At 54.7% G+C, this 14,701-nt stretch overlaps 1 protein-coding gene across 1 annotated transcript in view; it reads right to left on the reverse strand.

Moving 5' to 3' along the window:
* SNTG2 (syntrophin gamma 2) overlaps window positions 1–9,772 on the reverse strand; it is a 118,882-nt gene extending 109,110 nt beyond the window's left edge. Inside the window, exons 1-2 of the mRNA XM_057742662.1 lie at window positions 9,625–9,772; window positions 9,395–9,532 (exon numbers count right to left, since the gene is read on the reverse strand). Coding sequence (XP_057598645.1) covers window positions 9,395–9,532; window positions 9,625–9,639 — 153 coding nt within the window. The 5' untranslated portion in view covers window positions 9,640–9,772. The remainder of the gene's footprint in view (window positions 1–9,394; window positions 9,533–9,624) is intronic.
* Window positions 9,773–14,701: the final 4,929 nt, after the last annotated feature.

Genomic DNA, 14,701 nt, shown 5'->3' on the forward strand with positions numbered 1-14,701 from the left:
AGCGATCGGTATGAAGGCTCTAAGATGAGTCTACCCTTGTCACATCGAGCACTTTATTTTTCAAAATGCAATTTGTAAAAATTAGTGGATGGTGGAAAACAAATAGCAAACAAAAGTTCTGCAGCTTTTAACTGAAGCCTTTCACACCACAGCCCAGATAAACTCACGCTTCCTTCTGTGAAGACATTCACCTCCTCACAGCCAAGCCAGGGCTGATCATTTTGATTTCAGGTCCTGCGTAGAATGTTCCATTGTGGTTCTGTAGCAGCTATCTGGACACGGCTCATGTTATCAAAGGCATTAATTAAACCAAAACAGTCATTCTTCCGCTAGTTCACTCAGTACACACTCTGCCGGGTCGACTGCCCGAACAGCCAGGACCCCGATATGACCTAACGAGAGGCTCGGTTACGAGAGGAAACAGTGGGGGGGGGGCTGCATTTAGAGGCGTCCCTCTCTCCGGAAACGGGCCCTCCAGGTCCTCACCCATCAAAGGGTCCAGCCTGGCTGCGGAGACTCCGGAGGGGACCTGTGGGATCTCGGGGACTATCCAGGAGGCTCCCTGCACATTCAGCCCAGCTCTGCTCTCTCACAAACATGAGGAATAAGGTCGCTCCTGCATTTTATCAGGCGGTGCCCCCGGCCACGTCCGATGCTCACTGACGTGGGCGCCCTCGAGCCTCTGACCGCACAGCCGCACTCAGCCACCCCCACGCTGCCTTCTGAACGTAGACACGTCGAGGCAAAGCTGTTTCCAAGGACGCAGAGGATTCCCAGCCATTAGAAGGAGCAGTGACGCCGCTTCCTTAAAGCTGGAGTCTCACCCCGTCGCTGTAGAACACCCGGGTACCACGGCAGCCCGTGTGCGAGCTGGCCGCACGTGTTCACTCAGACAGTTAACTGCGGACGTAACGCCAGCTTCACATTTGTTACAGCTGCAAACGGATGCTCAGATGTGAGGACTGCAGGCGCCAGAAAGATGGGTTTCCGTCAGTTATTAAAATAAAACTCGCCTCTGGGGGGCTGTGCCCCCGGGCGCGACACCCTCTCCCGTCACTGGATGATTCCAAGTGCGGCCTCCGCGCGCCCCCCCCCCCCCCCCCGCCGCAGGCCTCCCACCTGCGCCCCCGCGGGACCCCCCGCGCCACACCTGCTGCTCAGGGAGGACGGGAACGAGCGGGGCGGGGGCGCCAGTGACAGACACACGAGCCTCAGTTTTCATGACATAATCGAAGGGCCCGAAAGAGACATGTTACAAATTGGCAATTGAGGGAAAGAATTCTCTGAAGTGTTTTATTTCTCACATACACACAAAGCGCCTAAAAAGTTTTTTTTCAGGACGCGAAGTGTTCGTGGACTCTGATGCTGGGGAGGGTGTGGGAGGCGGGTGTCAGAGGCCAGGGGCTCCCTCCGCAGGGCTGGGCTCTGCAGGGAGCAAAGCCTCGGCCAGCCATCCTTCAGGATGCGGTCGTGGCCTCGCTCCACTCTCTTTAAAGCGTCCGCTCAGGCAAACTTCCCGCAGGCGGCGAAGCGTCTGGAGTCACCACTTGGAATAAGTAAATCATTCCTCCCTCCATGCATCGTGGTGATTGTTTCAAAACTCTGACGTATTTGAAAACTCTCGTGCGTATCTGTTCAATTTGGTAACTGAATCTAATCCACTTTAGGAGGATTTAAAAATCAATACACCAGGCGTAGAGTTTCCAAAAATGTACTGCAATTCCTAACATTTACAAATACCGAATACCCCTGCCGTATTCCAGCTTCTTGGGGAGTTGGAGGTGCCAGGGCCCTGCGTGTGGTCTCTCAGGCCCGACGGCAGCAACGACGGGGGAGCTGCCCTCCGCACCCACACCCGGTGCACAGACGGCACCCCGAGGCCGGGCTCTTACGTCCGCACACCCGCACGCCCCGCCCCTCCGCTCGGCCAGGCCTTCCTGGAGACGCTCCCCACAGGCTGGCCCCGCGCCCAGGACCCTCCCACCCCAAACTCCCCCAGGGCCCATGAAACACAGGAGCCTTTTGCTTGGGGCCGGGGTTGGGGGGGGCCGTGACCCCCTCGGGGCTCATCCACCTGACCGTCCCAGAGCCGCCCCGGAGTCCGAGGACCAGGGAGCCGGCCCCCCTCCCCATCAGCTCCGCCTGCAGGACCAGAGCCAGAAGAGGCTCGGCCTTCACTGCCCACTGGTGCCTTAACCGGCTATCCTGACCCCTGGCATCCGACCGCCAGCTCCTCGGAGCTCAGCCTATTCACACGAGGCTGAGGGGCAGCTGAGCAGACGTTACACGATCTCCTTCCCCTTCGTCCTCAAAACCTCGGCAAAGGGAGTTCACCACACTGGGGCCAAAAATGGGCTCTGAGAGAATGAATGCATTACTGGAAGGTCAGGTTTCCACATGTACCACAGCCAAGTTTAAAAAGCAGAATATTTGCACAGTGAAGGAACAGTGTTGTTCCAGTCCCATAAATCTGAAAAGCACGGTCTGACTGTGGAAAATCCACATAAAGTAAGAAGTTGAAAATTTAAATGTAAAATTTAAATTTATACACTTAACCTGTATAATGATATACAAATATCAGTACAGTGGGCCTTCAGCAGCATCCGCACGTTTTATCTCTTTAAAAAAATGGAGAGATTTAGAGCAAGCGTGCCGGCGTATGGTAAATGTGCACGGTAATCACGTGGGATTCTGCTTACTACTTGTCAACTTTATGTTGGAAAACTGCACAATTAAAGGAAAATAATAAAAATGTTTAGCAGATTATGCAAAGCATGTTGCCCTTATGATTTTAGTCATTCAAAGTTTCACTGAAGAACATATTTTTGGATTTAATTTCCTTATAAAGTGGCTTGTGCACACACGAACACGTATAAACCATCATTTCAGCCTTAGACTAAACCGCGGGTTTCATGACGTGTTTGCCCATCTATCCACTGTGTCAAGGTCTCCACGGTGTCAGAGCCAGAACAGGCCTTGCTGAGGGGAACTGGACTACGGGCCGAGGCCACAGGCACTTTGATGAGCACATGCACGGCGCCGAGGGCAGGACCGCAGGATTCCACCAGAGTCCAGGGTCAGCCGCTGTCCTGAGGGCGAGAGGAAATTCCTGGACACTTGCAGACGACTGCGTTTCATGGCTTGTTTGGAAGCCCCCGGAAGAGACTGCCCGCTTCCTCCCAAGAGTGCGGCTTTGGCCGCCCTGGTTACACCCTGCAGCTCCAGCCTCCACCGCCGGGACGGCTCCCAGGGCACATCTCGGGACTGACCTGCGCGCGTCAGGGCTCCTCCTGTCTTTCCATCCCTTTACACACAGGTCACCCTCTCTCACCAGCCAGCCCTGGGCTATGGAAACGATTAAAATTCGTCTGGAAATGACCCAAGGGAAAGGGCAGCGACCACCCCACGACAGAGACCTCAAGCAGGAATGAGGCGTTCGTGCCCACACGTGCAGAGGGCCAGGCAGCGGTTCCCACACACAGGGTCTCTTCCAGCTTGAAGCAGGCCGGTCACTCACCAGAAGACACAGCTCTCCCCTGGGACAGAACGGTACTATGAGTGAGTAATTCACATGTTTTATGCAGGCCCACCCCAAAGAGCGTATATAATTCTTCATCTGGGCGGCTAATCGTGGAAAAACAGAAGCTCAGAGGGCGGCTGTCCTGTTCCTTGTCTCCCAGTTTGTAGGAATAATCACCAACCCGTCTTACGTGGTGTTTCACGTTGCAGGTGGAAGAAGGGCCCAGGTGTGCAGTGACCTGCATCTCCCAGACCTCCCTGGGGTCACTCCTCACCAACCGGACGGCACAGGAACCTTCTGGACCAGCGACTCACTGACTACGTCCGAGGAGGCAGCACTTAGGGGCCCTGAGCCACTTTACAGTGGGGACACACACGCAGAAACCAATTTTCAGAAACTAAAAGGAAATGGATTTTCAGTTGAGGTCTTGGGAAAATGGAAAAAACTAAGAAACTAATGAATGTTGTCAGTGAACAGATAGCAAAGCCAGGAAAACACACAAAGCTGAGGAAATATGTCCAGTGAGTGCAGAAGAGTTGCTTTGTTACTAGGTCACTTGTAGTTCGGCCAAATGACAAAACGTCTGATGGGAAATCAATAATTACTCATGTAAGGAAGTATAATAATAGAGATTAATGGTAAGAATTCAAAAAAAAACTTTAAATACTAAAATAGAAGTGGTACCTGCTCCTGATTTATGGACCCAAACAAAAGGAAGCAAAAGGAGACTTCAGAAAGGGTATCAATTTAGACAAATAAAAGTAGTAAGAATGTATTTATTTTATAACAGAAAAAGCAACTGCGGGATTGTGTGCACAGCTCAGCGGCACCTGTCACTGCTCTGTCCAGCGTCATGGTAACGAGCTCCCGGTCTTGGAAAGTTTAATCCACGCCCAGTCCTTCCGTCCGGACTAAAATAGCAATTCGCCGACATTCTTCACAGGACTTGCTATGTAAGCCATAAATCGAATTTTTAAAAACGATTTCAACAAGCTCAGCGGACCCCCGGGATGCACAGGAAACACTCCGCGGACGCCTCCTGAGGGCTCAGGACCACGTGGCCGCCGTCAGGGCAGCACCAGGCGCGCCGTGATCCCCGGGCGTGATCTGAAACGCGGCTACTTCTGCTCAGTCCCTCAGATGCCACTGGCTCACAGGGGTGCAGAGACATGGGGAAACCAAGCAGGGAGCGAGCCGGGCCCGGGCGGGAAGGCGCTCACACCCGGAGAGCGGTGGGACCAGCCCTCGGACCACCCACACACCAACAGCACCCGGGCCGCCACCCGACCTGTGTTCCCGGGAGGTCAGGTCAGGGCCAGGCACCAGGGGCCCGGAGCACAGAGCGGGGCGCCTTCAGACCTGCTTCTGACGTCTACCATCAGGCCACCGATCTGGGATATTCGCCGGACAAGCCTTCCGTGAGCCAGACTGAACACTGACGGGACACTCACGCTTCCAAAAGAGAGATGAGAGCAGACCGCGGATCTGCGTGAGCCCCTGATGACACACAGCGAACAGGACGGAAAGGAGAGCAGCTCTGCCCCTCCTGGAATCCGTGGGGGTCCCAGACCCAAGACCGAGGTCCTTCACCCACCAGGGACTCACCGGGCGTCCGCCCCCCCTCCCCCCCACCCCATCTTCTCTCGGCCTCCCCACTGCCTCCAACCACCGGCTCCCTGCTGCGCGCGGGGCCTCCTCCCCGTCTTCTACGTTTTCCCGCTCTCGGTGTTTCATTCCTGAGATTCCTTCAGATCTACTTCACAGCTCAGACGTCCATTTCTGAAATGTTCCTTAAGTGGTAGCTTGAGGTTCTGATCTCATTTATTGCTTTTTCTCTCTTTGGTTCCGCATTCACTGGGTCACTTTTCACACGTCCTCCCTCGGTTGTCTGACCACCCGAACCTCTGGTTTAGTCTCTAGAGTGATACGCACGTGTGCTCCCTGTGGGCGCCTGAGTCTCCCGGGACCCCAGGTGTCCACGGCCCCTCTGCCCCGCTTCCTCCCCACGTCTGGGCTCTGTCCCCACGGGCGCCTGGGACCCCGCACGGGGGTCATCTCAGGTCCTCCAGGGGGACCCGCATCTTCCCTCTGTGTGGCCCTGCAGACCCCCAACCTGACACCACCTCAAACTTCCTCTGCAGCTGGAGGTTTTTCACGCCACACGGGATGTGTCAACCCCAGCACCAGACCCAAGGGAGGGGAGGTCTGGCTTAGGGCCCTCAGGAGGGGAGGTCGGGGTTAGAGGGTCCTCAGGAGGGGATGCTGGGGTTGGGGTCCTCAGGGACATTGGTCTGGTTTTGCCCCTCTTCTTTCGGAAGCCAATGCCAACTGGGTAAGAACTCTTACTGCCCCTTCTGCAGGGAGAACGTTGTGTTCAAGTTCAGGCTCTAAATCTGTGCGGTGAGGCTCCTTCCTCCAGCAGGGAGGGTCGGGCCTGTCCTCTCCTCTGCTCGGCCCCAGGCAGCCTCCCGATGTCCACGCTGACGGCCGTGCCCGGCTCATGTGGGGTCGCAAACACCGGCCCAGCTCACATACCGAGGACAGTCGCCCCGCGGTTTCCGTGCCCGGTGCCGCTGACATCTCGCTGTCTCTGTGCCAACCAGAGAATTCATCAGACCCACCCCCGGATTATAAATCAGCAGAGGAGTCGCCAAGATGCTGCCTTAATTCTGTCATTAACTTTGTGAGCTCAGACCAACTGCCTCTTCCTGAATCTTAATTTCCCAAACAGTAAAATGAGGGCCTGGAATTCTCCAGAACACGTTCCAACCATAAATGTGCTATGACTTACAGCACCAAACACAACACAGAGACCTTTTAATTTTTTTCTTTGTATGTTACTGCCGCACTACCTTCAAACCACAGACGTAAACTTACAGTTTAGAAAAATAAAATATGTCAAATGTACAGAGAGAATTATAAAATTAAAGCAATTTAAACCCTGAAACACGAGAACACCCCAATTCCTTCAAACTGCAAAGCACACACTCTTGTTAGGAGGTAATGAGAAAACCCGGAGGCTTCTGTATCCGCAGCCTTGATGATCTAAACGGATAGGAATGCAAATGGTATATGAAGCTGCCGATGCTAAACTCTGACGTCGACTCAGCAGATCTGAGAATCAATCGGTTTTATTAAAGAGTAAATTGAGTTTTCTCTCCCTCTTTCCTGATAAGAACAACATCCATCCTTAACTGATATAATGCCTATTTTTTCAGCAGTTTCAAGAACACAAAATACAAGCCTCAGACAGTCAAGAATATAAGTGCAACCCAAGGCGCTACGTCCAGCGCCAACGGTGCCGGGTTTCGAGAGAACCAAATTCCCTCCAGGCTCGCCTTCTGAGTAAATGCTGGAGCACAGAGCATGTTGATTTTGAAGCGAGCGTGGACCTCCCACTGAGAATAGAGCTTGAAATGGGAGAATCAATCATCAGTATTATCTTCTAATAAAAAAACCGATCTTGAAAATCAAAGCAGCAGCGAGAACTGCCCGCGCGACAGTGAGGGGCCTGCGTGAGGCACTAACTGGGCCTCGGGGTCCCGGCGACCAGCCAACCTGGGCTCCACGCCACCGCCGGTACTGCAGATGCAGCGCGCGTGTGCTGAACTGAATCTGGTGATACAGTGCTCGTCTCCTGGGACCCCAGGGACTCAAGGTTTGCTGAGATGTAAAATCCACACTCTCGCTGCGGCTGATCAGCTGTGGAATCATTGTTCATCTTCCTTTGCTGCTGTTCAGAATATTTTAGATGGAAAATAGTTGCTCTCCCCCAGGTTCTCCGGTGCAGGTTTACGTGGAAACATTCAACACCAAGGGCATAACCAGAATCGCTTCGTTCCGACGCCCAGAGGGGTGCTGACTGCACAAACAGCCGTGACGACCTTTGTTATTCTCCAAACACGTGATAAACTCTCACGTCCAGGTTGGTTTTATTTCTATAAGCCACTGAAGAATGCAGGGTTCCAACTGCTCCTCAAACTAATGGCACCGAGCCCGTGCGATTCTGTGTCTGGGGCCGAGGAGACGGTCTCATCGCAGCAGCTGAGTGTGTTCTAGGTACAAAAACGTCCTCTGACTCCCCCTTCCAGTGACCCAGCCCGGATACACGTTCTTCATTCAAGAACACGTTCACTCCTTTGCCACAAAGGAGGGCTTCCTGTGGAAGCAGCAGATGAGTAAGGAGGCAGCCGGCAGAGCCTGGGAACAAATGCGTGTGAACCGCCCTCTCATTTAAAGCAGCAAATTCTAATATCAAGCTTTAGGCGCCAATGAATCACTTGAAATTGTAAACATAAATTTATAGGTCTGAACACAGACCCACTTTTCGTGTGAAGGAGCCGGTAATTTTCATCAAGAACGTAACCTTGGTCAGAGACCCTGACACTGAATTCTAAAGAGTGTCCTTTACTTTTCCTGGACAACACAGCATAGAAACACCACCTGTTTTTACTCTAACGTGTCTGTGACTCTCTACAGGTTACAAGTTCACGACTAAGAAGGGTGACCCTTTGTTTACAAAATCACCCCTGCGGCCCCCCGCCCCCACCCCACGCCGTGCGGTACTTGGAACACGTGCGGGGAGATCGGCACAGGGGTGGTTACCACGGGCCCACGCGAAGGTGAGCGCGAGACTGCACCGCCTGTTAGAGAGAGAGCAGCCCTGGGGGCCGCGGGAACCTGCTGACAGGTGCAGTGGCGGTTCTGCACCGGGGGCTCTGGGGGTCGGGGTGCAGGGCCCGGGCCTGAGGTTCCAGGGAGGACCCCGGAAGGACAGAGTCCTGTGTCCCCCCTCCTCGTGTGGCTCCAGCATCCTGGACCCACAGGGGCCCTCAGCCGAGGCCGGCCGTCACACTGGGGTGAGCAGGCGTGTGACAGGGTCCTGATGAGGACACACCGACTGCAGGACTGCGGACCAGGGTGCAAACGCCCTGGTTACGTCATCTCCGGAGCAAAGGTCACAAGGACCCAGAAGTCCACACAAACAGGGGTCTCAGAGCCTCCGGAAGAGCCAGCCATGACCTGGGATGGGAGAGCTTCGGGGATCCTTCCGCCCTTCCAAAAGCACGCAGAGGGAACTCCCTTCCTCTCATGGTTTCTCGCGCACCATTTTTGTAGCTAATGGGAGGGTCGATTCAAAGGCGACAGGGATGACGGCTGCTGATAACGTCTACACATCATCACACGTGCAGACGCAAAACACCAAACGCACCCGTGTCCCCCCGGCCGGAAAGGAAAACGGGAAATTTCAAATACAGCACACTGTGTATTTAATACATCATTCGCAGTCGTCCCAAGTTAAACGTGGAGGTGAAACTTGCAAAAACACTCTCCCCTAACCTTTATTCAATATTCTGACGCATCTAATACATAAGTTTCTCACCCTCAAGAAAATTTCACATGTAACTGACTGAAGCTGGGAAGGACTAAGCTTTATGTGAAAATCCCTGTTTGCACCCACAGAGGAGGGACCAGGCTGACACTGAAAACCACCTGCTGTATCTTTCATCACCTGTCGCTCTAGATGGAAACCCTCCGGTTACTATTCCTTCAGGAAGGAGATTATCTGTCACATCATGTCTTTCTAGTTTCCAGTGAGAACATGTCTAGTCTCGTGTTGCGGGGTCTGTGGATACTTTTAATGTAAAGCTCCTCAAGGAAAATATATTCATAAAGAAATTAAGAAAGTCAGGGAGAGTGTAAACAATAGAAACTCGAGAAGATACTTTGGCTTGTGATAACGGGGACCTTTCACAAGGCTGAGGACCCTGCAGGACCACCCGTGGGGGCTTCCGTCTGGGAGAGCCCCCTGGCTGACGGGGGCGACCCAGTCTGAGACACACCCCTGGGGCCTGGGGCCGCGGGAGCACTTACATTTGCACTGTGATTGCTGCCACTAACACAGATGACATCTTGTTTTTGAATTGTCAGTACCTCTTTCGTCAGCTTCAGGCGGACATCGTAGGCGTGCCCAGAGCCTTCACCGTGCAACAAGGCCATCCCGGTTTTAGTCTGAAACAGAGCGGAGACGGCGGAGGGTGTGAGGCCGGAGAGCACGGACCCTGCCCCGTTCACAGCCTCCTGAAACATGCCTGTGTATTTACCACATAGGCGTGCATCTGACAAGGATCTGATGAATTTAACACAGAAGAACGGAATTTTTAACATCTCTTCATGAGTAGTTTCTATAGGATTTGTATAAAACACGTTTGAGCAGGTGGTGGATGGACGAGTCAGAAAGGCTCCCCTGGATGAATCAGAAGTCACCTCCTCCGCACAGAGTCACGGACGAGCCCCCGGATGAGAGGCGCCCGGTCCGCACAGGTGGGCCCCAGCCCCGGGCGAGCCCCCGGACGGCCCTCCTGGCCCTCTCATGCCCGCTCAGGGCTCTGGCCTTGAACCCGGGGGGAGAGGGGGAGGCAGGATGCTGGGAAAAGGGGCTGCAGGAGTCTGGTCCTCAGGCCAAGACCAGAGGACGCCCCCAGGGTCGCTGCAGCGCCGGCCAGGCCCCCGGAGCGAGGGTGCGACCAGGTACGGCCTCTCCCCCTGCGTCGTCCCAGCAGGCACACGTGCACACACGTGCACACTCGTGCACACAGACGGAGTCTCACACACACGCGTGCACAGAGGCCTACACAGGCTCATGCGGGTGCACAGCATGCGATGAACGTACGGGGAGATCAGGGCAGGCAGCAGAGGTCTGGCTCACACAGACCGAGCCTTCGGTTGTGAGGTCAGAATCCAGAACTCAACGGAAAACCAGAGGCCGATTAAGGAAAGAGGGACAGCCGGTGTCCAGTGTCCGCAAGGAGGCCCTTCCCCGCGCGCAGGGTCAGAGGTCCTGGTGCACCCTCTGGTGAAACCAGCTTTACTCCCACGGAGGGGGTCTCTGTGGGGACGGGGGGTTCGGCCGGCCCCCCCGCGCTCTTGCTCCGGCGTCGCGGACGCGCCGCGGTGGCCCCGCGCACCGGGGACGCTCGGGAGAGGCCCGGGGGCTGCGGGCGGGGCCGGGGCTGGAGGGACCGGCACCGAAGGGACCGGCACCAAGGAGCACCGGGACCGGGACCGGACCGGGCCGCCCCGCAGGGAGGGCTCTTTCCAGCTCAGCGAAGCGGCGCGAGGTCCGCGCGCTCACAGCCACGCGCGGGGCGCGCACGGCGCTCCTTCCCGGCGACTCCGCCCGAGGCCTGGGGACGGAGCCCGCGCGCGGCCGCCGCGGGAAGCGGGGCAGAGGCCCAGGCACGCGGCGGCGCCGCCGCAAGGCAGACGCGGAACTCAAACCGGGTTAAACACGTAAGGTGTCCGCCCGTGCCAGCGACGGGGCTCGGGGAGAACCACGTGCAGTCGTCTGCTGTCTCAAGTGCCAGCTGAGCCCCGAGAGACACCCAGCTGCCCTTCGAAATGATGGAAAACAGTCAGGAACACGACCAAACTGGGGAGCCTGCCACTCCAAGTCACCATCTTCGTCTCATCACTTTCTTCTGGAAAAACACTCCTTCTCTGTCGGTGACACCACTGCACCAGACACGCGTGCCCGCTGTGATACAAACGGAGCAGCCCCTTCCTGGGATCCCAGCACCACCGTCCCCACGGGACCCGCCTGGAGGCGCAGAGGACAGGAGATGGGGGGCAGGGGAGGGACGGCCCAAAGTCCCTCCCGGGCCCCGGAGCCGGGTGCTGCCCCTCGCACCGGCCGAGGTCAGCAAGGCCCCCCTTTACATAGCTGAACACACTTTCTTGACATTCCTCAGAAACGAAACAACTGCTTCCAAACTACATGTTGGTCTTTGCCATTCAAAAGCCAAACTATTAAGAGCAAAACTCAACCCCAAAGCAAAAAGATTAAAAACAAGACTAAACTCCCCAAAATGAAGAACAAAAGGAGCACTGCCCATGCGCCCCCCTCCCCGGCGCCCCCTCGGCAAGGGCGCGTCCTCACCGCGTCCCTGTCCCACCAGAGGCCCCTGTGCGAGGCCCCCCACCCCCACCCCCACGCTGGGCCCGGCGGCCAAATCCCGCAGCCTCTGCCTTCCAAACGCCCAGAACCCACGCGGCTCTCAGCATCTGGGCTACCGCCCCCCCCGCTGCACCCCCCAGCGACCCAGGAAGACCCTGTCAGCCGACTGTCCACACAGGCCCCCCACCCTCTGGACAGGGTGCCCCCCGCAGCAGGGCCTCTCCTCCGGCCCGGGTCTTCGTCCCAGCCCTGCGGCGGCCTCCCAGCCTGGCCCAGGATCTGCCCCTCAGCTGGCGCGTCCCCTGGTCCCTCCGCGTCCCACGCGGCCCCTCCGCGGCCCCTGGAGGTCGTGGCTGAGACTGGCCTTCTGGACAGGCCTCCCCTAAGCAGCCACAGGACCCCAACCCCGGTCCCCGGCTTTGTCTTCTCCCTACGACCCATCGGACCGTGCGCCTCGTGCCAGCAGCTGGGCGTCCCGGGCGCAGGGACCAGATCTCACCGCCGGTCTCCAGACCCACAGCAGAAGCCCGTCGGCTCCAGGAGCACAGGGGACGCTCTGCAAGTAGAGGAAACAGGGACACCACCCTCTTCCCAGAAACGCATCTGCACGTGCACGCAATGCCAGTAAAAACCCATGAAGACGACTGTGAAACTTACCTTGATGAGACCAAAGTTATATTTTGTGAAATAAGACTGGTGCTGAAAGAAGACAATTGATCCACAAAACATTAAACCCACCACGTGTTGTGGCGCGAAACAGTCTGATGGAAGAGGTAGATGGAGGCTCCGGAAACTCCAATTACATCATTGGAAATAGTTCAAAATACCCCCTTTCTTTTACGGGCCATGCCACACAGCGTGCGGGATCTTAGTTCCCTGACCGGGGACTGAACCTGGGCCCTCGGCAGTGGAAGCGCTGAGCCCTCGGCAGTGGAAGCGCTGAGCCCTAACCATTGGACCACCAGGGACGTCCCCAAAATATCCTGAGACTGTCGCTTCGTGATTTCAACCATCGTAAACACGGTTCTCACACCTCATTTCAAAAACACTCCCAGAGATCAGCCCCTGTAAAAACGCAGAAAAACAAAATGGAAGTTTGTGAAGAAACTGTTAGTGTGCGCGTGGGAACACTGTGGGGTGAGCGTCCCTCGAAAGCCAGACGTTCTTGAAACAAGATCCACGGAACTCACCGCTCGGAAACATGCCGCTTTCGTGGGACAAGAACGCCACACGCGAGGGTACATGCCCGTGGCCGACACCAGGTTCACAGGAACGGTTTGACAACTGAAGGGGGACAAGCGGACGTCCTATGAACTCTGCGCCGAAGACACGGGAAGGAATTCCCAACAGCAGGAGTCAAATGCACAGTAAATGAGAAAAGAGAGGCAACCTAGCCCGTAACCCAGCGGCTCACACCTGCTCAACAGTGACTGATGATTTCTGACGCGTCGGTGGGCAAAGGCTTAGGAAGAAGAGCAGAGCCTGGCGTCCCCACACGCAGCCGTGCAGGTGCCGGCCGCCTCCTGGAAGGTCCCCGGGAGTAACACGGGTGTCTCTCCCGCCTGGTCTGAGATCAGGTGTCTCTGCTTCCAGGAATCCACCCACAGGTGCCCAGACAGGTGCCCCGGGGGGGATGGGAACCCCCGTCCTCCACTCTCTTCAAGAGTAAAGTGGAGTGGCACTGGCTGTGAGCCTGCCAGACCCAACACACCTCATACACCTAGGGGACCAGTCTGTCGGCAAGAAAAGCGTCCGCAGATATCAACTCCCGAGGAGAAAAGAGCACGACAGCACCTAAGATACAGAAAATTAAGTGGTACATAAATATAAATGTAAAGAAATGTATGGAGAAAATTTAGAATGATAACATTCCAAACAACAATATTTTATGTAAATGTCCACAATTCTCAATCCGCACACACTTCACCTGTTACGGATGGTTTAACCTGTCCGCTCTCACTCACTGCTAGGATGGGTCTCCCATCATACGATCGGAGGTGGCACGGATCAGTCTGCTCACTAACTCAGAAAAACCATAAAGACTAAAGTTGACAACTGTGTAACTCTCTCCAGTCACTCCCACGTGCTTGCTAGGAGTGTGGCAAAGCTGACGGTTTCCAGGAGGACCACACAAAACGGAAGCCTGTTCTGTAACAGGACACGGAGGACAACCTCTCACTCACCAAGTGTTCACGGCTTTTCTACCAAGGAGGATCAGAGAAATGTACACAGGCAGTCTTAATGCATTTTCCTTGCTTATTCAGAAATAAGCATATTTTCTTCACTGAATTGTTGACATAAATGAATTAAAGCATGAATATCAAGTGCTAAAAATAAAGTAAAATACACATAAAGAGCTATGAACTCGCACAGTAGAGGAAGATGATCTAGCTGCATCCCTTACCAGTGTATTCAGGGGGACAAGGAGAGGAAAAGATTTTTAATTTAGTGCAATGCACACCTAAGGGCACTATAAACAGTACTTTGTAATAAAGAATTCTAAATTTCTAATAATGTCTCTTTGATCTTGGTTTACTAGATCTACCAAATATGAAAGATCATACGAAATATCCCCGGAAAGACTGTAGACATTCTGTACATGGTACAACTGAAATTCTGAGGTTTATATACTCTTGACCAATTTCTTTTGTAATATATAAAACATGGAAAGATCCCGTAGAGAGGTCCAGTGATGTCACAGAAGAAGCATCAGATGACGTAAGCCTCTGTGACATGCTGGCCACACACATCTAGACCATCCATCTTCCTGCTCGGAGCCTCCGTTTCCTGGCGGGTACAACTAGATCATCGCAACATCCCTGGATGGTTGGGTGAGTCAATGAGATGGCGTCTGTGGACGCTCCTAACAGCCTGTCTCAAACCAGCGGGAGGAGAATGCAGTCCAGGGCTTGCTCTGGTAGGTTATCTTTCCACACTATTTACATGTCCGTAAAAATGAGGCCATTTTTGGCACAAGAAAGAAAAATCAACTTTGTTAGTCCTGCAGCACTTCACACAAAAGGAAAGGATCAAGGCCTCAACAGGCAGAAGACCAGGAAGAGCAGGTGGAGCCAGGAAAACCCACAACCCGGATGTTAGCGAGAAACGGCCCCAAAGAGTTCAGCTGCGGAGGCAAAAATGACAGGCAGGCAATTTTCCCCTAAAAATACATCAGAACAACCACTGCCTGTCTCCTGGGGGTAAATAAAGGCAAAACCTTAATG

This window comes from Hippopotamus amphibius, chromosome 7 (genome assembly GCF_030028045.1).
Source record: "Hippopotamus amphibius kiboko isolate mHipAmp2 chromosome 7, mHipAmp2.hap2, whole genome shotgun sequence".
Lineage (NCBI taxonomy): Eukaryota > Metazoa > Chordata > Mammalia > Artiodactyla > Hippopotamidae > Hippopotamus > Hippopotamus amphibius.